We start from the raw sequence: 27,457 nt of genomic DNA on the forward strand, positions 1-27,457 counted from the left end.
ATTGCCAATTGACATACTTTGTTATTTCGTTTAATGACTTTTCCCCAACAAAACTTAAACAAAGTCAAAATAAATCATTCATTTCGAGTACCCAAATAATATGAACGAATAATAATAATAATAACAATTCGGAATCCCTTTTCCATCTTCGATTTGCACATGGGTCTGCATTATTATTATTTTTTTTTTAAATCTCGTTGGCATAGGTTATTGCTACGGTGAAGCGTAAACATGGTCAGAAAGCGAGCCAGGTTCATTCCCCTGAAACAGTAGAGAGGCAATTGAAACCTTTTGTCTGTCTCGTCCCGTCTCATCAGCATAAAATGAATATTCTTCCCACGAAAATCCAAGCCCAACTGAATTTAGCCCATTTATGCGTGAACATTCATTGCCCAGCTTCTCCAGTGACTATTATCTTTTGGCTTTTATTGTAGCCCCACTGTAGAAATAAGCTCCATAATTACATTTCTGTTGCTAAAGCTTGGAGAATTTGATGCTGTAGTAACATCCTCGGGTAAGTTGGCTTCATTCAATTCTAGTTTTATATACTTTATGTTTGAGTTTCGTTGAAATTTTTCATGTATAGATGCTATTATCATCTTACAATTCTAGGGAAATCTTTAGTTTGAATTGAGTCAAAAAAATACCTCACCCACATGGAATTATCCTTGCATTTATACAGAAAATCCAGTGTTTATGATTGAGTTAAAATTCCCTACAGCCTACGCCTGCTTATTAAAGTTACCTGAGAAAATTTGGTTTCCTCTGCAGTTGACCTTTACAGGTGGAGGAATGTTGAGAACAACGAATGTTCGATCCCCTCTTTTCAAAACCCATCTTGTTCCTCTAGATAGTCACCTCCGAATAAACCATGTTCATTTCAAATACAGAACCGGGTTTGTTGAATCCCCAATGTGCCTCTCAATGAAAAAGGGCGGTGACATTAGGTGTTCTCTAATTGAGCCTGATGGTGGGAAGCTGGTGGACCTGATTGTTCCAGAGAACCAGAGGGTTTCTAGAAGGAAAGAAGCTCTTTCATTGCCACAAATAAAGCTTTCAAGGATTGATTTGGAATGGGCCCATGTTGTGAGTGAGGGATGGGCAAGCCCTCTCAACGGCTTCATGAGACAGACCGAGTTCCTCCAAACTCTTCATTTCAATTGCCTCAGGCTGCAGGATGGTTCCTTTGTGAACATGTCAGTGCCCATTGTTTTGGCCATTGACGACTTGCAGAAGGAAGCAATTGGTCAGCGTAAGGATGTTGCATTACTGGATCAGAAAGGGAAACTTGTTGCAATTATGAGAGAGTCAGTGTACTTTCTTTTCCCCTCCTTCAATTTCATTTTTTCTCTTCACTCTATTGGCATATTTAATTGCAAGGTTTGAACAAGAGTGAATTGATCTTATGGTCAGGAGCTGGTTTTCCAGTTAGTATCTATTCTTGACTTGTGTTTATAGTGTCTTTATATTTGCTTTGTGATCAGGCAAATGGGTCTTTAACGTTTAGGATATCTACAGTTCCTCGATTTTTAATATAGTATATCACAGCTAAAACTTTCAGTCCACACAACTACTTATTAAAGGAGTGCAAGCCCAGTTACAGAGGTGAACTTTAGGGGTCGTAAGAGTCCCACCTGACAGCTAAACCACAGCCAGAATAAGGACAAATATGAATAACTTAGCACCCTCCCTGATGAAATGATCTTAAAAGATTTTAATTGGCAAATATATCATCTCTTTGATCAATGAGTTCAGAATTGGAAAATATATTGAGAAATAGAAAGGCACCTATGGCATAATATGCATAAGAGATGAGAGACAAAAATGAATAGGATATAAAATGTACAGTGAGATCAGAGAATCACAGGCCCAAACCAAATAACAATTATAAGGTAGGGGAGAGGACCCCGTAGTTGAGCATCCTAACTTCGCGCTTCTCAAAATCATATGTGGAAATTTCAAATCACTCTCATTTTTTGATAGTAGCTTACTTGGCAAGTCCCCTGCTTATAACTAAGGTTTCAGAGCCACATCATCAAATATGATGCCACTTCAGCATGCTTTTTGCCAAAGTGTCCAAAACAGCCCAAAAAAAAAGTGAGACCAATCATAGTGCATTGGAGACCCCATACTTGCGCAGCTGATGTGGCATCACACTATTGGTTGTTTTTTTGGGAAAAGGGACACTTTTCATTAACTTATGGGTAATCATCATTAGCAGAACAACTTTAAAGTCACAGCTATTGGTACAATCTTGTCAAAAATGTTGGATGTTAAATCAACAAGTGTGGGTGTTAAGTTAACAACTCCTATCATAACCATTGGAACACGCTCGAGTATTGGGTCCTCTCCCCTATAATCAAGGAGTTGCCAATATAGATTTTAGCTTTTGCTTTTATAGAACCTTGGTGGACAGAAAGGATTTTATTGACTCAAAGATTAGGATGTATGCCAGTTTGGCTAAGCTGACTATGCCAAACATGTAGAACATGACGAGCTTACTAGATTTTATGTAGATTTTTCATATACTGAGTATGTTAATTTACTATTGTCCATATTCAACTTCTCCTCAATTTTGAAATTGTCATATGGATATTCCACTAGTCCCTTTGACGCTTAGAGTGGCTATATTTTAAACCTACTGTAATTACTAATTTGGATCTTACCTATGATATAGTCTTGTAGCTTTTTGGTGTCTTGGATGTAAATGGAACTCTGTACTCTGTATAGGAGCTGTTTTTGGCATTTGCCAAACTGGGGTTATAGGATATTACTCCATTCTAAACTTTTTAAACGCACACACCATAAAGTAGCCTCAACTATCTAATTATAAGCATAAAATTCAGTAAACTTGTGCCTGACTAAACTCTAATTCACAGAAACTAGTTGAAGTGTACATCTTGGAAATGGAACTATCTGCCCATTATTTTGGCCATTGATGACTTCTAAAAGAACACAATTGGCCAGCATAAGGATGTTGCATCGCTGAATCTAAATGGGTAATTGCTTGCAAAGAGGAGAAAGTTAGCATTCCTTCTCTTCACCCTCCCTGGTTTTTATGTTTTTTTCTTCTGGCATGTACATGGCTAGGTTTGAACAAGAGTGGATTGCCTTCTGGTCACATGGAAATTCTGTTTGTTCCTTTTACGCATACATCCAGTTTGTTTTAAACCTGATGTAATTATTAATATCAATCTTACAAATGGTAGCCTCATGATGTCTCAGGCATGATTGGAACTCTCTACTCTGTAAAGAGTCTATTTATCTCAAATGGATTATGATTTACTCAGAGAAAACTAAATAAATGTGCACACTATAAATTAGCATCAAGTTTCAACTACTTAATAGGTCGATATAAATTCAGTTAACCTGTTAGTGACCCATTTCTATATCACAGAAATTAGTTGCCTGGCAATATTGGATGCTTAACTTGCTGCCCTAACACTGAGTTGCAGCCACATTTTATCAAATGCTTTATTGCCAAAAGAAATATAATAAAAAGGAAGATAAGTCTATTGCTCTCTGATTTTGTGTATTGAATCTTGATCACAATGTCCCGCTTTCCCATCGGAAATATAAAGTTTGGTCTGTTGCAATTTAATTATGAGCCAGTGGGCTACTTTGCCTTGAGCATACGTTTTAATTGCCACTCCAGCAAAACTATTAGAGAGTTAGCCTATGAGTAAGTGTTAATCAAACTATAAAATATGATGGTCTTTGCCTTCACAGTGCTTAATGCACCCAATATAGTTACGAGGACATGGAGGGGTACCAATGCCAGTGCAGGGATGAGGGTGTCAATCAAGTTAGAGTACTTGAGTATCTGAATAAGGAGACAGTTATAATAATTATATCATAAAAAATTGCGGTCATCAGATGTGAATGTGGAGATGGGTGTGCAGACCATGTTCCTATTCTGGAGTTTATAGGCAATTATTGGCCTAGCTGTCATACAAAAATTGGATCTTTGGTACATATGAATTTCATTTTTTAGAGGGTCTTGGATTCCCTTGGTTTTAATTTCAGTTTTGGTTCTTTTAGGTGTGGAGAGTGATGCTTGGACTCTAGTACTAAATATATTTGGGGACAGACTCTAACGGAAACTAAAAGTGGGCCCTGGCATATAGATTCAGTTTTGTTTGATTCTCGCTTTGTTTGTTTTAACTTGGTGCCAACATCGATAAATGTTGATTCAAGATTGACAATGGAAGTTAAGTAATAGTTTGAATATGTTTTTATTAATTTGTTTGAGAGAGCTTTTTGCAACTAAAGAAAGATAGAGGGAGTGGAATGTGATAGTATTATTCAACAGTGCAGTTTGCCTTTCTATAAACAACTAATTAGACATTAGAAGCAGGTTTTTTAAATCCGATTTCATTTTTCAATTCAACCAACGTTTGTTTTCTTTATATTAAGGCCCTTTTTAATTTGATTCTGCCAGAGGATTATGGAATAACCTTTTTGATCTACTTATTGTAGTTCAAAGCTAATAAAATTATCTTTTTATCTTAATCTGCGATCTTTACTTGCAACATCTAGATTCTAGATATGATTATTGAAATCTCTATAAATGAAGAGCCAGAATGACCTGAGCAAGCAGGCATTGATGGCCTGAGTATATGCTTTACACTTTCTGCTTTGGTACATTTGCAGCTTGTGAATGTTTTGGGCATTTTGCATTGTAATTTTCTTTGTCAAAAGGTTCTTAAGCTGCAACTACAAATTAGATACCATGTCAAGCTGTAAGACACCAAACCTTAAGCACCCTTCTAACCATATCTGAATAAGGAGACAGTTATATCATAAAAATTTGCGGTCATCAGATACTGTGAATGTGGGGATGGGTATGCAGACCATGTTCCTATTGTGGAGTTTATAGGCAATTATTGTACCTAGTTGTCATACAAAAATTGCATCTTTGGTGGATATGGATTTCATTTGTTGGAGGGTCTTGGATTCCCTTTGATTTAATTTCAGTTTTGGTTCTTTTAGGTGTGGAGACTGATGTTTGGGTTTAGTACTAAATATATTTGGGGACAGACTAATGGAAACTAAAAGTGGACCGTGGCATATAGATTCAGTTTTGTTTGATTCTCGCTTTGTTTGTTTTAACTTGGTGTCAACATCGATAAATGTTGATTCAAGATCGACAATGGAAGTTAAGTAATAGTTTGAATATGTTTCAATTAATTTGTTTGAGAGAGTTTTTGCAACTAAAGAAAGATAGAGGGAGTGGAATGTGATAGTATTATTCAACAGTGGGGTTTTGCCTTTCTATAAACAACTAATTAGACATTAGAAGCAGGTTTTTTTAATCCAATTTCATTTTTCAATTCGACCAACGTATGTTTTCTTTATATTAAGGCCTTTTTTCATTTGATTCTGCCAGAGGGATTATGGAATAACCTTTTTGATCTACTGATTATAGTTCAAAGCTAACAAAATTATCATTTTATCTTAATCTGTGATCTTTACTTGCAACATCTAAATTCTAGATATGATTATTGAAATCTCTATAAATGACGAGCCAGAATGACCTGAGCAAGCAGGCATTGATGGCCTGAATATACGCTTTACACTTTCTGCTTTGGTACATTTGCAGCTTGTGAATTTTTTTGGCATTTTGCATTGTAAATTTCTTTGTCGAAAGGTTCTTAAGCTGCAACTACAAACTAGATACCATGTCAAGCTGTAAGACGCCAAACCTTAAGCACTCTTCTAACCATATCTGAATAAGGAGACAGTTATATCATAAAAAATTGTGGTCATCAGATATTGTGAATGTGGGGATGGGTATGCAGACCATGTTCCTATTGTGGAGTTTATAGGCAATTATTTTACCTAGCTGTCATACAAAAATTGCATCTTTGGTGGATATAGATTTCATTTGTTAGAGGGTCTTGGATTCCCTTGGTTTTAATTTCAGTTTTGGTTCTTTTAGGTGTGGAGAGTGATGTTTGGATTTAGTACTAAATATATTTGGGGTCAGACTCTATTGGAAACTAAAAGTGGGCCCTGGCATATAGATTCAGTTTTGTTTGATTCTCGCTTTGTTTGTTTTAACTTGGTGCCAACATCGATAAATGTTGATTCAAGATTGACAATGGAAGTTAAGTAATAGTTTGAATATGTTTTGATTAATTTGTTTGAGAGAGTTTTTGCAACTAAAGAAAGATAGAGGGAGTGGAATGTGATAGTATTATTCAACAGTGGGGTTTCCCTTTCTATAAACAACTAATTAGACATTAGAAGCAGGGCTTTTTAATCCAATTTCATTTTTCAATTCGACCAACATATGTTTTCTTTATATTTAAGGCCCTTTTTCATTTGATTCTGCCATAGGGATTATGGAATAACCTTTTTGATCTACTTATTATAGTTCAAAGCTAACAAAATTAGCTTTTTATCTTAATCTGCGATCTTTACTTGCAACATCTAGATTTTAGATATGATTATTGAAATCTCTATAAATGACGAGCCAGAATGACCTGAGCAAGCAGTCATTGATGGCCTGAGTATATGCTTTGCACTTTCTGCTTTGGTACATTCGCAGCTTGTAAATTTTTTTGGTATTTTGCATTCTGATTTTCTTTGTCAAAAGGTTCAAGCTGCAACTACAAACTAGATACCATGTCAAGCTGTAAGACACCAAACCTTAATCACTCTTATAACCATATCTATAGTATGAGAGTTGAGCTATTCCCACAAGATTCCTCACTTGATGAGAATTTGGCACAAAAAAGCTTCATCTATCATACTTATCACCAATCAATTTCATTGATGAAGCTTTGTGGCTTCTGGTGTGACTTTCCACACTTCCAATTTATTTATATTCTAGATATCCATGTGATAACTAATTTTTGTTGAGATGGTTTCGGATTGGGTTCTGAGCATGGCATTGGATTATTTCGAGATTGACTTGTCAGGATCCCTCTCTTCACTGTATATACTTATCAATTATAGATTTATCATTTGCACAAGTCTGATGATAATAGTTATTTAGCCTACATAAATTCTGATAAAATTTAAAATTTAAAACACATAAACATCAAAGGATACACATCAAAGAATTGTTTTGAACATCTTTCCATTGCTTGTTCTCTTGAATTATGTTCACAATTTTCCATATTCTTTTCCAAATCTGGTTTGCAAAGAATGGATTCTTGTGAGATATTCAGATGAAATTTCATAGGGTTGATACAATCAGAGCTTTGGTGCTACTGCTGAATGGTACTGTATTTATAGACTGAAAATAATGATTTAAATGTTCATGTTTTTGCAGCATTGAAATTTATAAACATAACAAAGAGGAGCGAATTGCAAGAACTTGGGGAACAACAGCCCCAGGATTGCCATATGTGGATGAAGCAATAGCTCATGCAGGGAAATGGTTAATTGGAGGTGATCTGGAGGTGATAGAGCAGATCAGATATAATGATGGTTTAGATCACTACAGGCTTTCTCCTAAACAGCTCCGCAAAGAATTTGAAAGACGCAAAGCAGATGCAGTGTTTGCTTTCCAGCTAAGAAATCCAGTTCATAATGGACATGCCTTACTAATGACAGATACTCGTAGACGTCTTCTTGATATGGGCTACAAGAATCCTATCTTACTCCTCCATCCGTTGGGTGGCTTTACAAAATCAGATGATGTACCACTAAGTTGGCGGATGAAACAACATGACAAGGTCTTTGCTAAATTCTTTGTTTCAACTCCTACTAAGTTTGGGTTAGCATTTGAGACCTGAGTTTGACCTGCTCATTATAAAGCAAAATATGCTTTAGGATATTGAATATACTGACTGCTGATTGAGCATAGCGGGGTTGGGTTAAATAGTCCTTTGTAACCCAGCAAAAGAGAGTTTGAATAGTAGCCTATAAGAAATTTCAGATATCATAAACCTGTGCGAGTTGCAATTTGATATTGTTTTGAACGGCTTTTTGCTTAGGTCCTTGAAGAAGGTGTCCTTGATCCAGAAACAACAGTTGTGGCTATTTTCCCTTCTCCTATGCAATATGCAGGGCCAACAGAAGTTCAGTGGCACGCTAAGGCTCGGATAAATGCAGGAGCAGACTTTTATATCGTTGGTCGGGATCCTGCTGGCATGGGTCATCCTACGAAGAAAAAAGACTTATATGATCCAGATCATGGAAAGATGGTTCTTAGTATGGCTCCTGGTCTTGAGAGGCTCAACATTCTCCCATTCAGGGTATGCTTTCAGTAAGAATGGGAATACATTTTGTCATTTGTTCATAAACGGTAAACTAATTGATTCTGGACTGTTCAATGCATAGATTTGCATGACTTCCCATGATTACGGTAACAAACCTTCAGCTTACTTTGGACTAGGATATTTTAATTTGCTATTTTAAGGGCTCGAAAATATTGGGGATTCCTTAATAATTAGTTTTTTAAAATCTACCTCTGTTGAATACTGCAATTTCCAATTAAAGTCTTCTACTTGAGTGAATGCTGAAAATAGTATTTTTATTTGATCTATGAAGTTGTATCCTCGTGCTTTTTCGTAAATAACTTAGGCATTTGTGATGACCCTATCTGAACTTGTGTAGGTTGCTGCTTATGACAAAAGGCAAAATAAAATGGCATTTTTCGATCCATCACGACCTGATGATTTTCTCTTCATTTCAGGCACTAAGGTATGAAACATACTACATTTCCCTGTAATGATTATGATACTCATACTATCTGAGGCATATGGCAACCTGCTTTAATATTAGTCTCTTTATTAAGAGTTGTGAAATAATTGCTTTGGGGGAAATTCATCTTTCTTTGTACGTGAAGCATATAAGGCAAATGTAAATGTTGCTTGACTCAATCAGTTTTCACTTGTACAGATGCGTAATCTTGCCAAAAATGGTGAGAATCCTCCAGATGGTTTCATGTGTAGTGGTGGATGGAAAGTGCTTGTTGAGTACTACCAGAGTTTGCAATCTAAGACCAATCAACATAGAGAAGCTGTAATAGTGTAGTAATTTCAGTTTGTGAGAGTACTTTTATTGTGCAAATGTGTAAATACATGGTTCGTGTGCATGTTGTCAAGGAAGTAGGCAACAAAATGTCTGTTTCTTTTTTAGTTTGTTGAATAAAATGGTGTCCAAAATAACTGCTGTCAGGGGAAAATCAAATCTTCGGATAATAATTGAACTCAAGCAGTTAAATTGGACCAGAAGCCATTGTTGTGAAGATTGCTGCTAAATGACGAAGACATCAGAAGATATGGAATTTGGTTTGGCGTAAATACTAAAAATTCTTACAATAAAGGTTTACTGTGTGCTTAAGGAAGAAGGCCAAGACCACCTCAGTCTGTTGTAATAATTGGTAGAAAAACTTGGAAGCTACAAGGTGACTGCTGCAAAGATCAATTTTATGGCTTGATAATTATTTTCTAGGATCATTTTATAGCTTACTAATGACAAAATTAAAACCTATTGAAGGTGGTTATGATGTACCAACTTTGCCAGTTTGGTGCATGAATCTAGATATATAATTGTTTGCTTTCTTCGTTTTTTTCATAATTGAGTTTTTGCTTGCAAGATTTGGATTGTGATTATACGTGTCAATTTCTAGAGGGGAGAGACTTTTCACGACACTATTCATATAAATTTCATCAGAATCTGATTTTGAATCAAAAATTTCCTGCAGGGTATGCTTGGTTTAATAGTCACAATGTGTGGGCGTCACTGATGAGTCCCTTGACGAATTATAGCGTTTCTCATAGTTTTCATCATTCGTAATTTGTAATATATCTAAAGCTAATAAGACTCATAATGGATTCTGATTGTTTTTTGGAACACTCATTTTAGCTGAATTTATAGCTTAAAGTCATAAAAGCATATAAGATCCCTAAAATTGATTGCCATGTCTTTATCTTTTATCCTTACAACCAAGACAAGCTGCCTGTATAATTGTATGAATATGAATTCTTTTTTAAAAGATCAGTGCCTTTTCTTCTCAAAGTCAGAAAGATTGAGAATTATGGTATATTGTGACTTATTGTAAGTTATTATAAACTGCATTGTTATAGCCTCTTTGATTCTTAATGAGATATACAGTTTTCTTAAACTTATTTTTTATTATAACATTTGTATAAAAAGATAATAAAAATATTAATTCATTCATTAATAAAATGAATATTCAATTTTTGAAAGAGTCAAACATTTGACTAATTTTTTAATACTTAAAATTGGCCTTACAACCAAACTCTCTTTTTACAATAAATTAAATCAACATAATATATATTTAATTTATCAAAGAGTCCAATGTTAGGATGACATTAAAAAAACTTTCCCAAGATACAAGAGAGACAAGAAAGCACCTAACTCCCAAGAGCTTGGAATTTCATTTATATAAAATGCTAAGACAAAAGTAGTTGTTAGAATATGTTAAAAAAGATATAAAATCATAATTGAATTGAAAGAGTTAGATCACAATTGGAAATAAAATAATCAAAATACCAAATTCTTAACATCAAGATAAATTCCCAATATGAAATATTCCAACATATCCAATATATATGCAATATGGAGATTATAATGCACCAATATGCATCCATTATCTAATACACAATACACTCAAGCCAACTTGTTTAAATAAGGAAGAGCTAATAGAAAGCATGGACAAGGTTGAGACAATTGTTTCAAATGTAGAAAGTAGAGTCCTAATAGAACTCAACAACCTGCTCTAGACGATTAGAGTCCTAGCCATATCTTAGGAGTTAAACTTGGACTCAACCATATCAAAGGAGAAGTTGGAGTCAAAGTACGACTCAACAACATCCTCCTAAAAATAATATCCTCCTAATAAAGAACCATTTACACTAATACCTCCTTTGAAGTGCAACTTAGGGACTAAACTAATGCAATATATAGGTCTTGGCAATAAAGTCATGTTAGGTACCTATGTACAATTAAAATGTAATCTCTCATAATTGGAGAAAAGATGGAAAGTTTCATGGGAAAAAGCCTAACTCAAAAAGAGATATGAAAAAAAGAAATATACATGGATGGATAGAGTAATCAAGACCCCCCTATTATGAAATGCATCATGCTTATGCAACAAAGAATCTCCATATAGGAAAGAAGAAGAGGAAGAGATACCAAGTAGTTCTCCCCCAATGTAGAATGTACACCTATGGTAGATGTAGAAATTGCTCAATAAGTGTAGGACAATATTACCCCCCTCAAGAAAAGAGAAAAAACCAAAGGTGCATCAATAAAGCCTGCCCAATTTGTAGGAAGAAACCTCAAAATGAATGGAATCTTTGAAACCTTCTCAAGTGTTCCCATGTCCATGCTAAAAGGTGCCTCCTCCAAATCATGTGTAATATGCCATTGGTGAAAAAGACAAGCTTGGATCAACTTAGGATGAATAGAGAACAAGTGTCTCCTCTAAAGATAAAGTGACCTCCAACTATTCTTTATAGTATGCACTATCATGTCAATCTCAAAAAAATGATCAAGTAGAAAATAAATATGAGGTCGACATGTTCCCTACAACAATTGTAGAAGGATCATCCTCATCAAGGAGAAGATATATGTCATCAATATGTCCCCTAAATCCACAATGCAGGACTCCACAAACCAACAAACAATGTTTTTCAAGTACTTGTCCAAAGGAAACGTGTCTAGATAAGATAAGGTAAGATAAATTTACTAATGTCCAACAGGAGACCAATGAGGGTCTAAGGGATTGGAAACAATACAAAGGGCAAACACCAGTAGGGGGGAGCACCAAACGGTGTCCATAGAAAGAACGTGAAAGAAAAACATCAAAAGAACCAAGAAAAGGAATAACAACAACTAAGAACTCCTAACAAGTGAGAAGTAGTCCATAATGGAAAGGTGAACACTAGAGCAATCAGGTACTCTGGAAGGTCACTGCTAAGTGTGATCCCTATGGGGTCTCATAGATCTGGTGTGACCCAAGATAATACAGGGAAGGGACTGTGGGACTGAAGAAAGAGGTGATGAGCTGTGTCGAGGTCGATGTTGACCAAAGCTGGAGCTGTATAGTGTGCTTGTGAAGCTGCATGGTCTCCTAAAGATAGAGTACAAGACAATGCTGGTCAATATATCTAAAGAAAGAGGGAAGAGACCGATACTCTCTAAAAAAACAATAGAATTTCCCTCGAATCTCATAGTAAATGGAACAATGAAAAATAAAATGAGGCTCAATAAGAGAATTAATTTCTTGTTGTAATGAGTCAATAAGAGCATAACCATACAATAATAATTAGAAATACCATTTGATATAGGAGATGCAAAATCAATACATATATCTTGTACCTCAGTTGAAAGAATACTAAGATTCACTTAACCATATTAGATCTCAAAAGTTTCCACACTAGATGTCTCCATGTGTACATTGGCCAAAGGAAGAGTAGAATAAAAGTGTGAGAAGGTGTCTAATTGAGAATGATGATCTACCTTCCCAACTGGTATAATATCTCTATTATATGAATCCCAAATAATCACAAAATTTAGAGTGAACTCAACATTCTTTCCTTCCCCACCATGTTTGATCTGATAGATGGAAAGAATATTTGTAGACAATTAAATTACCAAAAGGACATCATTGGTATGATCCTTCATTTATGCCAATAGACCCTTTCTCACATACACTCATATGTGTGTTGTTAGCAACTAGGATGTTTGGTGATGAACATGTTTCAAATGGAGATAACATTCTCTATGATGAAGTCATATGATGTGAAACTCCAAAATCAAAGATCCATCTCCTTGACTTAGAATTTGCAATAGAAAGAAGTGTTTCCCCCTTCTATTTATTTGTATTAGATGAAGATGGTGTTGAATTATTAGGATCACTTCAAATTTACTAACATTACCATTGTTGTAAGTGTGTTCCAAATGCAAATTTTGATCTCATATAAATACGAGGACAAGACATGTCTCTGTAGTGTAATCATCATTTAATTAATAATAATATATTAACAAAAATAATAATATGTATAACAATATATATATAATTTAACATGGATAAGTATATATATGACATGATGATATGCCAATAACAATAATGTATCATAGATCGAATCAATTGTTTGAAGCTACAATCTTAACTCTCCCTCTTATCTAGGGAGGATTTGTAGAACACATTATACTCTCAATAATATGAAGAGATATCATCTCAGTATAATATTGTTGGAATGACATATTTAAGGATATCGACATAAATCCATCAACTTAGATGTTATCTTTCAATATAATCCGAAGTATGATTCAACAAGAAATATCAATTATATTATATTCATCATACATATATTCTTTTGGTATGTGCACTGGCATCAAATCCTTGACGCCTACCAAAAGAATATGTTATATCCTAGAAGGATATGAGTTATCTAATTTTCGACACTCTGGGACAACAACTGAACAAGAAATCACAATGTCATGGTCTTTATCGTGACAAGTATCATGATCTTTGACACTCTAGGACAATAACTTAATGAAGTTTGATCATGATACTTTTGTTATCATGACTTCCAACACTTTGGGACAACAACTTAATGAAGTTTGTTATGATAAAATGTCTACCATTTATAAGATCATCACCTTACAGTGTTATCTTCCATTAATATATGTCAATGAAAGATCATCATCTTTTGTTTATATATGTCAATGAAAGATTGTCACCTTTCACTATATATCATATGCAAAATAGTAACCACCATGAACCAAGTCAGAGGGTGGTACAAGGGATTTCACCTCAATTCTCTTTCACAAAAATGCATTACAAGGAATTTCACTTCAAACTTTTCCCTTATAGAGAAGAGACCACACTTCAAATTTATCCCTCTAAACAACAATCCTAGCAAGTCAAGTCCTCTAGTTACTCCCTTAGAGCTCTCTTCGCCTAAGGATGCCTATTGAACTCCCTCTTAATTTGATATTGATCTTTTAGGTGATAAGTCATTACTTCCTCATTATGTACACAGGGGTAGGCTCATCAAAATGATGTAGCCACACACATGTATCTCTAGACTCCCTCTAAGTATCAATCTTCTAAGCTCTTTATCTAGTCTAATCATCAAATGACTAATAAATTTTAGATCATAGCTTCTTTTGAGCTACTATCATTAGATTGAGCCTGCACAATATTTCGATAGCATGTGTAAAGTACCAGCCTTCATTTCTTGCAAGATCATCCTCAGACATAAAGAAAAAAGATCAAGATAGATAAATCTTCTAGTATGTATGGAATTACAAATATGAGAGGGACTACAATGAGTAGATAAATGTAATACTCAAAGATAAGAGTACTCATCTACACATGAATGGAACATCTCCTCTTTAAATATGGTTCAAGTGAGAGTAGAACATTATTTATCATTTCACCCCCACAATGTGAACTTCCCACTTTATTGTCAAACAATTTTGCATCATATTCAAGTATGAAAAATGTCTTAATTATTTTGTCAATGCCAGAAGATCACTCCAAAATACAACCATAATTTACCACTAAAAGAATATGATTACTCTTTTAATCACTTTTGCCTTGAATGATGATATATGGCGAATCAACTATTCATTATCATCAAAGATTGCTTCAAATGTAGATATCTAGACACATAAAATTAGTCACCAAGGCTACCTAGATTTCCATGTGGCTACAATAATGACTTGGACCGTCTCTTGGTTAACTTAACTTTGCATGATAAAATTTGTATCTCTGAATAATCTCCAAGACTATCCATAATAGAATACATGGACCTTCAAATATAATAAGTGGATGTGATCTAAGTTTGTTGGGATTTGTTGTGGTTCAGAAATGGGGAACCCCTTTTTTTGGTTCACAAAAGCTCATTTGTAAGAATAGGGTATCTTTCAAGGTGCCTTAGGGGTGGAAATTTTGTAGTTTGGGTTTAGGAGTCTAGTTAGTTGGCATCATTTTTAACCCCTAACACTAGTATATTGATGTTTATCTTTTTGTGTAGGTCATCATGGAATCCTCCTCGTCTATTACAAAAAAAATTACCATGGTATTTCATGTGCATTTTCAAAACGGGTGCCTTGGGATTTCAGATAGAAAAGGTAGGAGTTCAAGTCTATGACAATATTGGGCTATAAAGTAAGCCTAAATAATAAAAAAGATCAGAATAAGTACACTAGAGTTTTCCTATACCCCATCTGAGAAAAACTTAGAAATCATTTTCAAAATTGAGATTTTTAATTTTTTGGTGACTTGAACACCTTGTTCACTTCCCTGAAGGTGCGCAAGTGTGCAAGTGTGCAATTTGAAGATTTGGTGAAGAAATTGTCACCAAGGTGTGCAGGTGCACAAGGTGTGCATTGTAATTTTGAAATATGCATAAGTTGAAGGACTCCAATAGGTGCATAGGTGTGCAATTTGTAGATTTGGTGAAGAAATTGTCACCAATGCATGAAGGTGCACGTGTGTAGGTGAGAATGTGCAGAGGTGTGCAATTCTAAAACTCTTGAAGATGCTCAAAGTCCCAAAGATGATAAGGTGCATAAGTACACAATTTTACAACATTTTGAAGAGCAAAGCACATAGGTGCGCAAATGGGCCTAAATCATCAAAAAGATCAAAATAAGTACACAAGTGATCTAAAACCCATTTGAGAAAAACCTAGAAACTATTTTCAAAATTGAGAACTTTGATTTTTTGGTGAATTGAGCACCTTGTGCACTTCCCTAAAGGTAATATGAAGATTTATTGAATGAATTACCTCTAAAGATGCATAGGTGTAGATATCTAAAACATCTAGAGGCCCCTCGAGCTCTTGAACATTACCATGGCTTCCCTGTCTTCTGCAAGAGCTAAGATCACACTCAAACCCATGACTTTCAAGTTTTATGGAATGGCCAAGAAGTCACACTTCATGATTTCCACAAGAAAGTGAGGGAAAATTATGAAGCTTTAGAATTATTAGCTCCTCAAGAAATCATCTCTTCTATCAAAAAGTTCAAAGGGAAACATCCACATGTCATTTTGGTGTAAAGGGGAAGAAAACCCATATGCTAGAAATCAAGTTTTGACACTAGAATATTTTTTGTATTTTTGTGTCCTATCACCAAGGTGCATAGGTGCATAGGTGCACTTTTTGAAGGTGTGCCTCTCCAAGGTGTGCTGGCGGTTTTGAAGAAGTAGTGCGCTGATAGTTAACTGCCAGTTGTTATTTTTGAGTATTTCATGCATTAGAAATGCATTTTGAGGGCAGTTCAAATCCCATAGACACCTAGAGAAGGTTGTGTTGGAAATATAAGGTTGTCAAGGTTACTAAGAGGGGAGGTGTAAATTAGGAACCAATAAACTTTAACTTACTTCTCCAATTAATCCTTCACATATTATGCTGATCTAATTGCATGCATGAAAGAATGAAAGCAATAAAACATTCATAACACTTTCACATAAGACATGGTGACCCAGAATCCTTCTAACTAGAAAGTAAAACTGAGGTGGGGATGATATTCACAAGCTTTAGTATTGCAGTATAAAGTTAACTTGTTAAGGCTTACAATTGACCACTTCTAGTGATTTTCCCTATTAGGAGCAATAAGGATTGTAAGATCCACCTTGTTAAAGGATTTACAAACATACAATGAAGTATGCACTTTGTTAGGAGATTTAACAAAAGACTTTTAAGTCCACCCAGTTAAAGGATTTAACTAATACACTTGTTAAATGAATTAGTGCCTGATCTTTAATCTGCAACTTTGATTTGTTGAATGAGATTCCTTAAATTGCAATGATCACTTAGTTGTGATAGATAGATCTTTGTTGTCTCTTATACTACTTATAGCTTTCTTCAATTCACACTCATATACTTCATATTCCTTCTTATTGACACTCTTGGATATGATACTTGATGAGTTACATATATATCAATCCAAATAACTACTTATTGAGTCGACTACAATACCAAATTCATCATAATTCACAAAGTTGGCCTAACTGCTATAACACGGGTTCTAAAGACAAACTTGGTGATGTTCTGGTACATGAAAAATGCTATCAATGCTTGACATACTCTAGCACTCAATTGAAGTTGAAGCTCGGTCCATACTAATCACTTTCAAGTAGCTCGAACTCAGTCAACACTGTGTCACTCGATGAACTTTGAGAAACTCGATAGCTACTGAATTACTCAGTTGATACTACATGAATTAGTCAATGCTATATTCACTTTGTTAACATTGTGAGATCAGTAGACATTGTAGAACTTGGTTAACACTACAGAGCTCTGTTAACATTGGAGTCTTCATCACTTCTACTAGAAAGTTCGGTAGACATTGCCACACTCGGGTGATATAGTAAATTGTCTCTGATTCTTGGTAGATACTACCAAGCTTGATATGAACTACAAACTATCTATTTAGCTCAATAGGAATTGAGACACTTGGTTAACAGTGCTAGATGAATGATATGCTCAGTAGCAACTATAACCAACTGACTAAGTGTTGAGTCACTAATAGACAAATTGACCTTAATGTCAACAATCTCCCCCTTTGGCATTAGTGACAAAAACACTTATCGAACCAAGAAATATGAATTCTAAAAATTACAAGTAAAAAAAAACTTCTTTTATCAACATACAATGTCTTTAACTTAGTTTTGACTTACTGCTACTGTAGCTTGGTAAATACTCTATTTTTTTGATTTTTCAAAATTGCTTTTGTAAACATATTTACTGCTTATTTGTATATATTACTACTCCCCCATACATATATCTCTCCTATATACATATATCTGGAGTATAATATTCTTCTCCCCCTTTATCAATAATATTCTATACAGATAATCTTCTTCTCTCATATCTTCTCTCCTAAGCATATTTACTTCTCCCACTTTATGATATAAATGTCAAAGGTGTATATTATATACAACTTAATACCAAAATGTGACAAGAAATCAGAATGTACCTTGAAGATTAGTACCATAGTCTTGTCCCAATTTTCTTACAATACCTTACTTGCATGTAAGGCTTTTTGTACTTCTGCTGATAGTTCCATCATGTGGTTAGCTATGGAGAAGTTTTTATCATGGATGAGGGTCTTTGCATGTTCAATGTGCTTTTTTTGTGCACCCATGTTTGGAAGAATTATGCCTTGGATTTCTAAATGTGTGGCCCTAATTTTGGCTTCTTCCCTCAATAATTCTGCCTGGATATTTATCAAATATCTGATCTTTTTGAAGTGTGTAGAACTACAACTCAGATCAAGTGATAGATGGTGTACACTTGCCTTCATATCCTCATCTATCTCTGATAATTTATCTTTAATCTCCTTTGTGTAGATAGATGTATTAATTTGACAAATAAAGAAGAAACATTACTAACAGATGTTTCTAGTATAGCAAGAATGTTAGACAGTTCTACTTGATCTATAACAATCTTTAGCGCAACTTTATCCAACACTTTATTTTAAAATTTCCTTTAAGCTCTCTATAACATTTTTTCCTGCCCATTCAATTCTTCATTATACTGGTGGACAATTTTAGCTAACTGATCCATAATAGGTTTTTTCTATCAACCTCAATATTCAAAGCATCAACAAATATGCTCTTTATGTCCTCAAGGACTTGATTTTTCTTCTTCTTCTCTTCTCTAAGCTTCTATTGCTTAGCCTTTTTCTTCAAAAGTTCTTCCAGGATATCCATTTGATTAGGAGTGAGGATAGAGATATCCCAATTCAAAATAACAATGTCCTCAACTAGATCAATTTCTTTCTCTTTACCTTTTCCTTTGAAATTATTTCTTTTCCTTTATTGAGAACTTCAATGCTTGGTAGAGATTGAGTCTCAACTGTCATTGCACTAGATGTGGATACACTTGATATTGAGACAATAGTAGAAATAGATGGAATAGAAATAAATGTAGTGATAGATGGAATACTTGTTGTACTTGGCTGCTGATCAATAGAACTTGATGTTGGAGGGACTAGCTAGTGGGAAGATGAAGTGCTAGGCACTTCAATCAATGAGACACTTGGCAGTATAGATCCAGAGAGTGGTTGGGTGCAAGGTGATCTAATGGTAACAGAAACCAACTTAGTAGAAGCCTTCTTTGAGCCTGATTCCACTAAGGCTTTGCTGAGAGAATAAGGAAAGGAAGTCATAATCTATGCCGCAATCTTCTCTGGATCAAATTCTTCAATACTCTTTATTTCTATAAGGTTTCCTCTAGTGGATTCCTATTCTTCCTCCTTATCATCAATATTAACATTATTTTTTTAATCATCCTTGATTTCTACTTCTTCTTCTGCATCCTGATCTCTTCACTATCTTTGTCATCAACATGTACAACAAAGTCACTGGGTTTATGCAACCCATAGATGTTTTTCCATGTGGTAGTGACAGATTCAATGTCTTTAAGAAGTATCAGACGTGTATTGAATTTGAAAGTGAGATTCTTCTCATTTTGCTTCAAATATTCCTTCACCTCTTTCTCACTAAGACTCGACATAAGCTATCTCAAGGTTTTTTCATAGATGTCCTTAGAAGTCTTCATTGCATTGTCCCATTTAGGTTTAACTGATTTCAAAAGTTTATAAGAAATTTTCTATGAAAGCTCATAAGGTGAGTATTTCCACTTGCCCAATTTTCACATAAGGGTATTGTTGGAATATTCAAATAGGAAGAATGCTTCTGAGAGAGGGGGGGGGGGTGAATCAGAAGTACTGTATTTTAACCATTAAAACTTTTAACTGAAAGTAGATTGCATGCATACGAACATATCAGATAGTTATGAAAAAGACATAAGCATCACCACATAACTCTTGATATTTTGGTAACTCAGAAACCCTCCAGAAATAAGAAGGTAAAACTGGGGTGGAGATGATACCCACAAAATCACTACAGTAATAATATTTAACCACTTCTGATGGTCTGCCCTGTTAAAGGCTTTACACTGTATCAATAGTGACTTGGTTAAAGGATTTACAAACACTTTACATGAAGTGTCACCCTGTTAAAGGATTTAATCACCTATTTAAAGGATCTATAAAATAGCTGCTAAGCTAACCTATCACCATAGGGTTTTTCATTCTAATACAATTGCTAGAGAGTATTAGGTACAATAAACTTGAAAGCTTGCAATCCTTTTTTTGCTGAATATAGGCACTTGATTTTCTTTCTCTAATCTTGATCCTCTAAGATCTGATACTCTTTATTCTGAAATAGTGTTTCTTCCAAACCCTTGTACATCCACTTCTCTTTCTAATGAGATTTTGTCTTCCTTATAAAGACATTCAAAGACTTAGGGTTAGGTATGGATCTACGATCCATGTTGAATCTTTGCTTCCCACTCATTCCTTGCACTTTTCTTATTGGTTGCATGCCTTCTCCATTTTTCTAATTGGCTGCATGTAGATTGCATAGAAAATACAAAATATTCGATCTTATCATTTAATCCTTCAAGATTCATCATATGTCAGCCATGAAAATGGTTTACATATGAATCAATGAAGTTACAAACTCATATGTACATTCTGTGTTACTCGACACTTGCTGACTTCAGATGCTCGACACTAATAACAAACTGGCTTACTCAATTCTTGTTGCATTTTTGTATTGCTCGACATCATCTGTGACTCAGCACTTAAATATCACTCGGCACTTGTATCATGCTCGGCACCTAAAGTCATTCGACACTTGAACTTTGCTTGGCACCTGATCTTCACTCGACACCTGGAGGCTACTTGGCACCTAAAGATCACTCGACACTTGAAGTCTTTCCTAACTCGGCACATGTTGTGGCTCAGCATACATGGTGTACTCGGCTCCAATATAGAAAGTGGTTAAGTGTATTGGCACTCAAGTGTCAAAAACCATTATGAGGTTAACAATCTCCCCCTTTGACATGAGTGACAAAAACACTTAACTGATCTTATGAGTACATTAACTAATCTGCTTGGTATATACAGAGGTTTTAAAAACCTTTAATCAAAATTTGTGTAACTTACAATATATACACCTCAAAATTATTGTAACTCCCCCTGAGTTGGTTGTTTGTGCCATTATCTATATATCATGCTCCCCTTGGTTTCCTTGGTTTTATTTCCCCCATTCTCTCATTCATCTTATAATATCTCCCCCTTAGTTAATAAGATATATATATCTCCCCCTTTTTGACACTTATGTCAAAGGATTTTAAGGGTTAAGACCATATTTCGCTAAAAATGTGCTATTTACCTCCATAATCATCCTGAGAGCTACATCCCAATTATTCAAAGCAATTTCCAGTGACTTGTGCTGGATGGTAGTCTCTGCAGCAAGATGAATAAGTCCATCTGAAGTAGAAAGATTGGGATCTTTCTTGAGAACAGTTTCTGCATAGACTTGTTCCTTATGGAGTATTTATAAATGTGGGGTGATGGAGGACTGGAGCTGTATCAGTTTTGCCTTGATATTGGCCTCATCTGCTGATAATACAGCTATTTCTTTCTGAGTGTGAAGTGATTGAGCAAAATGCTTCTCACTTTGAGCTAGATCGTTTGGTAGCTGCATGCTTGAAATATTTAAATTTCTCTCCAAGCTCAGTATCTTTTGGCTTGTCTCTTGTGTGAAGTATGAAAAGTCACACAACTTTTTGTATAATGAGAATATATTCTCAAGGACCTTTTTCACTTTGTCTATTAGCTTTGCCAATTCAACCTAGGAGAGTGCAATTTGACTTGATACTTGCTCATTTACTTTTCCTTGGAATTTTCTTTCAGACCATTCTATAAGTTTTGCATTTGTCTCTTGGTCTTCATTTGTCACCTGGTCAACAATATCTGATAATTGCTCTATGATATGCTTTGACTCATCTGGTGACTACAAACTGAAGGCATCCATAAATATGTCCTTAATCTCATGTAGTTTTTTCTTTTGTTTATACTCCCTCCTGAGTATCTCTTGTCTCTTTCTCCTATTCAGTGCTTCCTGCACCTCATTGATTTGATCAATGGTTATTGTTTTTGAGTCATATCTTGGTATGACTATCTCCTCATCTAATTCAGGATCTCCATAGTGAAGTACCCTTGCAACTTTTGTAGTACTGGATCCTGGTGCAGATATTTGCAATGGCTGTTGTGAAGGAGTTCTCGAGGTAGGAAAATTTATCAATGTTTGTATTGCCTCTTTCTCTTTAGGAGTTTCCTTTATTTTCTCCTCCTGCTATCTACTTCCTTGATCAATTATGGTAATATTAGGAAGTGCACCTTGTGTTTGTGCTGTAGGATAAAATGTAATAGTCTGTCCTATTTGTTTAGTTTCTTTTTCTATAACTGCACTCAGCTTCTGTATTGAGGTGTCAACTATGCCTAATGAAATAACTGTGGGCATTTGAAGTTGACCACTAGTAGCTGTAGAGATGATGGAAGGTGGTTCTTGTGGATTCACTTTTTCTCTAACTATGCTTTCTACTAGTTTTTGTAATTCATTCATACTGCTGCGTAGATTGGTCAAGGATTCTTTTGAGGTCTTCTGTAGTTAATGGATTGATGTTCTGACCAGAAGTGTCAGGAACATCTTTTATAATTATAGTTTCTGTAGGTGTGATGGGTACTTGAGGAGGGCTAGAGGGTGGAAATTGTGTGTCTTGCACACTCTAGTCTGGTTGCTGCTCTTGCTCAGCTATTGCCACTGCATCTTGTTCTTGTGTCTCTTCCTCTTCTCCATCTTTCTTTTCTTCTTCCTTCTTCTCTTCTTCTTCTTCTTTCTTTTCTTCTTCTCCCTTCTCTACTATTGTCTTCTCTTCTCTCCTTTTTCTTCTCTCTTCTAGTGGAGCAACTGCTTCTTCCTTGTATTCTTCTTCAAGAAAATCTTCAATCTTTTTGTAGAAGTTTTTCCATGATTTCATTGTTCTTTGAACAATTTCTTCCATCTTGTTTTGGAGAATAAAGAATGCCTTGTACTTAGGTGTAAACCTAGTATTATGCCTTTTGACTGCTTTCTTTATTTGTTCCTTATTCAAATCAGGCAATACACTTGCTAGGGTTGATTCCCTCATCTCCTTCTCCATTTTCAAACAAAAATGTCATTTGTCTTCTACAATTTTAGACAGTTCTTTTGGAAATTGTCCATCTAGTTCAAGAGGAGTGTACTTGAACTGTGCCATCATTCCATAAACTGTTTCCTCTATCCTATTCTATTCTTCTTTAGTAAACTTATTGAAATCAACTTTATTTAAGTTGCTTAAATCACCATTTCCAATCATTTTACATAAAGTATCAACTGAAAAATGGCTTACCTTTTTAGATTGATCTTCTTCATCAGTATCAGGTTGAGCCACATATCTTCTTCTTTTCCTCGACTCTTCCTATGTTTCCTTGATTGGTTTCTTCTTTGTAGCTTCCTCTATAGCCTTTTTAGTGGAGGCCCTTGTTGCAGCTCGGGTTGTTGGCCTTTGAGGTGATGGCATAGTAGATTTCTTTAGTTTTTGCTAAGCTGGAGGCTGATCTGTTGCCTTCCTTTTCTTTGACTCAGCTTCAGTTGGTGCTTCCTTGGCTTCTTCTTCCTCTACACCTTCCTCCTTGTCTTCACCTAGGCCTTGGGTCAATTCCATTGGGCCTTGTTCTTGTTCATCTTCATCATCATCATTGTCATCTTCATCTTCTTCTGCTTCAGCCCCAATTTCTTCACCAAATTTCTTTTTAATTTTCTTCAACAATTTATCCTTCTTCTTTAATGTTGAGGCAGTCTTTAGCTCCTTATTTATCTTTGATTTTACCACATCATAAGTGCCAAAGTGTGGAGCACTTTTATCTATCTCTTCTTCCAATAATGTAGTTATTGTTGCAGAAGCTTCATCTATATTGATCTCATATCCAAATGGCCTTAGCCATCTCACTCTTGGAATTACTGCTTGAATATAGGTAAAATCAATGCCAACTAAGAAGCACAAATCATTAGTATGTTTTTCCACTAAGGAAATTGGTATTCTTGATCTTTGCTTCATGGATTTCTTGAAATCCTCAAAATAACTTGTCATCAGTGTATCAAAATTTTCTCCCATCTGTTCTATATATTAATTGATTTGGGCAATGATAGTCTTATCATTCCTCCATGTAACTTTTCCGAAAGAGGGAAACTCATTCTGAACATAAAAGAATATACAAACTAGAATTGCTCCAAATTTGCATTGAGCACCCTTTGTCCTTCTTATGGCAGCTAGGTTTTCAGTAATTTGATGTAGTTGCAGTTTTGCAAGATCATAAGTATGATCCTTTTTCACCAATTTGTAACCTACATCTATTGCAATACATGGCACATTGTTGAGTCTACTGGATTGATAGACCTTATGGGTTATGACTCTAATAGAAAACTCAACTAGAGGATCCTGGATGGTGTGAATTGCCATTTCTCTTTTATTCCACTGAGCACCAGTGTTCTTTTCAATAACCTCCTTTGATTCACTTCTTAAGGTTTTGAACCGATCTAGGGTAGGATACCCAGTTACCCTATGTATGATTCCTTTGGTTAATTTGATGGGAATATCTTCCAACCAAAGACTTCCACCATGAATTCTGCTTAACACAAGTTTAACCCATTTTGTCTTGAATACGATGGGAAAGCTCAAAACTCGGGTCAAACCCTTCCTTTCATCAATTTTGAATTCATCTTTTAAGACTCCATCTATGCACAATTTTTCATAGGCTTGCCTTATCTCCATATCTCCTAGGGATCCTATCTTACAATTGTAGCATCTTCTCATGTCTTGAACCATTACAACTTTTGGGGGTATTTGGGAGAGAGCTCTGGCTGGGTCATTTTTGTATGCAACTTCAAGGATGGGACAAAACTCAGGTTACTTGACCTCATTTGACACTAGTTGAACTTCAAATGATTCTTTCTCCTTGGTTTTCTTGGAACTTGATGCCATTTATGCAAACTAGGGTTTCCTTTTTTGTGAAATATGAAACTGCATAGCTCAGCACAAATGAAAATACCTCAAGATCGATGTAAACACATTGAGAGATGTTGCAATCTGCTTCAAATGCTAGATTCTTTGCTATGAATTTTCTCTACTCTCTTTCTCTTCTTTTCTTCTTGATCGCGATGAGGAAAACTAATTGGAATCATGATAATATACCCTATTTTCATCACATTAAATGCTCAATTGCCAACTTAGCATCAGTTATCAACTTGGTTGCTGTTAGGAACTCGACATGTATTGGAGTTTAGCTCGACATCCAAAGACAAATTGGTAACATCATTTAGATTTTGTCTTGACATCTTGTCTCATGTAGATTTATACTTTGCATTGCTTCTTTGTCTTGGGACTGATGTGTGATATAACTTTGTATATCAGTCCCATATACTTCTCATGCTTAGTTTGATGAAGTGTGATCACTTGAACCATTGGGTGAAGTGATCCCTCCACTTGATGTGTTGCACTCATCTTTCTTTTTCCAAGTCTTATTCATTTGCCCCCTTATCTTTTCGACATCAATCTTTTCTTTGCCCTTATTTTCTTCAGTCTTGGGTGCCTTTGACCTTGTAGGACAGTTTCTGCTAGTATGCCTAGTTTTCAGACAACTAAAACATGTAGTTTGGCTCAACCATCTTTTACAGTTTCCCTTGAAATGTGTTCTTATGCAATTCTGGAGTGTATGTCCATATTCCAAACAATAATGACAGCTATACCTAGTGTTGTAATCCCAATGATAATGACTTTTATTTCCTTTTGATTTTGCTGGTTGATTTGATGTCCACATAAGCTTTGATCTGCATTCAAATGCTCTATGTCCATACTTCTTGTAATTATGACAATGTCCTTCAAATCTTTGAGTCCTTGTGGCATTGGATCTGCAATCTTGTGTTATATGTCCTTGCATGTTGCACTTGTGACAGTAACTCTTGCTCTTGGGTGTATTTGTCTGATTGAATCTCCTACTCCTGCAAATATTAGCAGTATGTCCCTTTTTATTAAAATAATGATAAGTGGGTTTAGAATCCTTACTTTTATCACTTCTTTGCTCAACACTCTTTGATGATTCTCCAACTTCAGTGCTGTTGTATCCAAGTCCTGATGTATCATGGGCGGATTTTGGGGATTTCAACAATTGTTCAAAATACTTGATGGCTTCAGTTGACTTGTTGAGATTCTCTGATACCTCTTTTTCTCTTTTTAATTCATTCTTCAGTTGTTCATTCTGCATCTTTAAAGTAGAGATCTCAATATCTTTCATATTGAGTTCATGATGAAGGTTCATCATTTGGGCAAGTGTATCCATCTGCATGTTTGAGATCCTTGATAATTCAGTACATTTTTCTTCAAGTCTGTTTGCAAGATTTCTTTTGTCATTTTCCATCATGACTTTGTCCTCAACTACTCTTTTCTTTTGTTCAGTGATTTCACAAACATTATGGCCTGTGATTCATGTTCCATCTTTAGAGATCTTATCTCTTCTACTTGAACTTTGTTTTTCTCCACCAGTTCTGCTATTGCTGCATCAAACTCTTTGGTGTCTCCATTGGCACACAGTTTTGTGGTATCAATCTCCTTGTAGTTTATATCATTTTCAGCTATGGCTATATCCTTCCTTTTCTTCAAGGATTTTCTCAATTCCTCCCTTGCTTCCCCTACTTTGTGTAGAGCTAGTTGCACATCAATCACTTGATTGTCAATAATCTTCCCAAGTTTGAAGACTTCCATCTTTAGATCTTTTTCTCCAAGTTGTTAGACTTCTTCTTGTGAGAACTAGGCTCTGATACCAATTGTTGGAATATTCAAATAGGAAGAATGCTTCTGAGAGGGGGGTGGGGGGGGTGGGGTGAATCAGAAGTACTATATTTTAACTATTAAAACTTTTAACTGAAAGTAGATTGCATGCATATGAACATATCAGACAGTTATGAAAAACACATAAGCATCACCACATAACTCTTGAGATTTTGGTAACCCAAAAACCCTCTAGAAATAAGAAGGTAAAACTAGGGTGGGGATGATACCCACAAAATCACTGCAGTAATAATATTTAACCACTTCTGATGGTCTTCCCTGTTAAAGGCTTTACATTGTATCAATAGTGACCTGGTTAAAGGATTTACAAACACTTTACATGAAGTGTCACCCTGTTAAAGGATTTAATCACCTATTTAAAGGATCTACAAAATAGTTGTTAAGCTAACATATCACCATAGGGTTTTTCATTCTAATACAATTGCTAGAGAGTATTAGGTACAATACACCTGATAGCTTGCAATCCTTTGTTTACTAAATACAAGAACTTGATCTGCTTTCTCTAATCTTGATCCTTTGAGATCTAATACTCTTTATTTTGAAATAGTGTTTCTTCCACACCCTTGTACATCCACTTGTCTTTCTAATGAGATTTCGTCTTCCTTATAAAGACATTCGAAGACTTAGGGTTAGGTATAGATCTATGATCCATATTGAATCTTTGCTTCCCACTCATTCCTTGCACTTTTCTTATTGGTTGCATGCCTTCTCCATTTTTCTAATTGGCT

At 35.3% G+C, this 27,457-nt stretch overlaps 1 protein-coding gene across 2 annotated transcripts; it reads left to right on the forward strand.

Annotated features, from left to right (window-relative positions):
• The first annotated feature begins 348 nt into the window (after positions 1-348).
• Positions 349-9,537, forward strand: LOC149551699 (ATP sulfurylase 1, chloroplastic-like). 2 transcript variants are annotated; one of them, XM_089787224.1, is made up of 6 exons: positions 349-514; positions 772-1,313; positions 7,283-7,688; positions 7,950-8,210; positions 8,572-8,658; positions 8,857-9,537. In XM_089787224.1, exons 2-6 carry the CDS (start codon positions 793-795, stop codon positions 8,989-8,991), a joined length of 1,410 nt encoding a protein of 469 aa, XP_089643350.1. In that variant the 5' UTR covers positions 349-514; positions 772-792; the 3' UTR covers positions 8,992-9,537. The 2 variants fall into 2 exon arrangements, with proteins under 2 accessions (XP_089643350.1, XP_089643351.1); XM_089787225.1 differs by having other exon boundaries at positions 772-1,307.
• The last annotated feature ends 17,920 nt before the right edge of the window (positions 9,538-27,457 follow it).

Source organism: Cupressus sempervirens, chromosome 6, assembly GCF_028749045.1.
Source record: "Cupressus sempervirens isolate cs-2001-9-10 chromosome 6, ASM2874904v1, whole genome shotgun sequence".
Lineage (NCBI taxonomy): Eukaryota > Viridiplantae > Streptophyta > Pinopsida > Cupressales > Cupressaceae > Cupressus > Cupressus sempervirens.

Excerpts from the sequence above, each read along its gene's own strand:
- LOC149551699 (XM_089787224.1), top strand. The coding sequence starts at position 793 with ATGTTGAGAACAACGAATGTTCGATCCCCTCTTTTCAAAACCCATCTT. Across the intron at positions 7,689-7,949 it reads GGATGAAACAACATGACAAG|GTCCTTGAAGAAGGTGTCCT; the intron begins GTCTTTGCTAAA and ends CTTTTTGCTTAG. Across the intron at positions 8,659-8,856 it reads TCTTCATTTCAGGCACTAAG|ATGCGTAATCTTGCCAAAAA; the intron begins GTATGAAACATA and ends TCACTTGTACAG.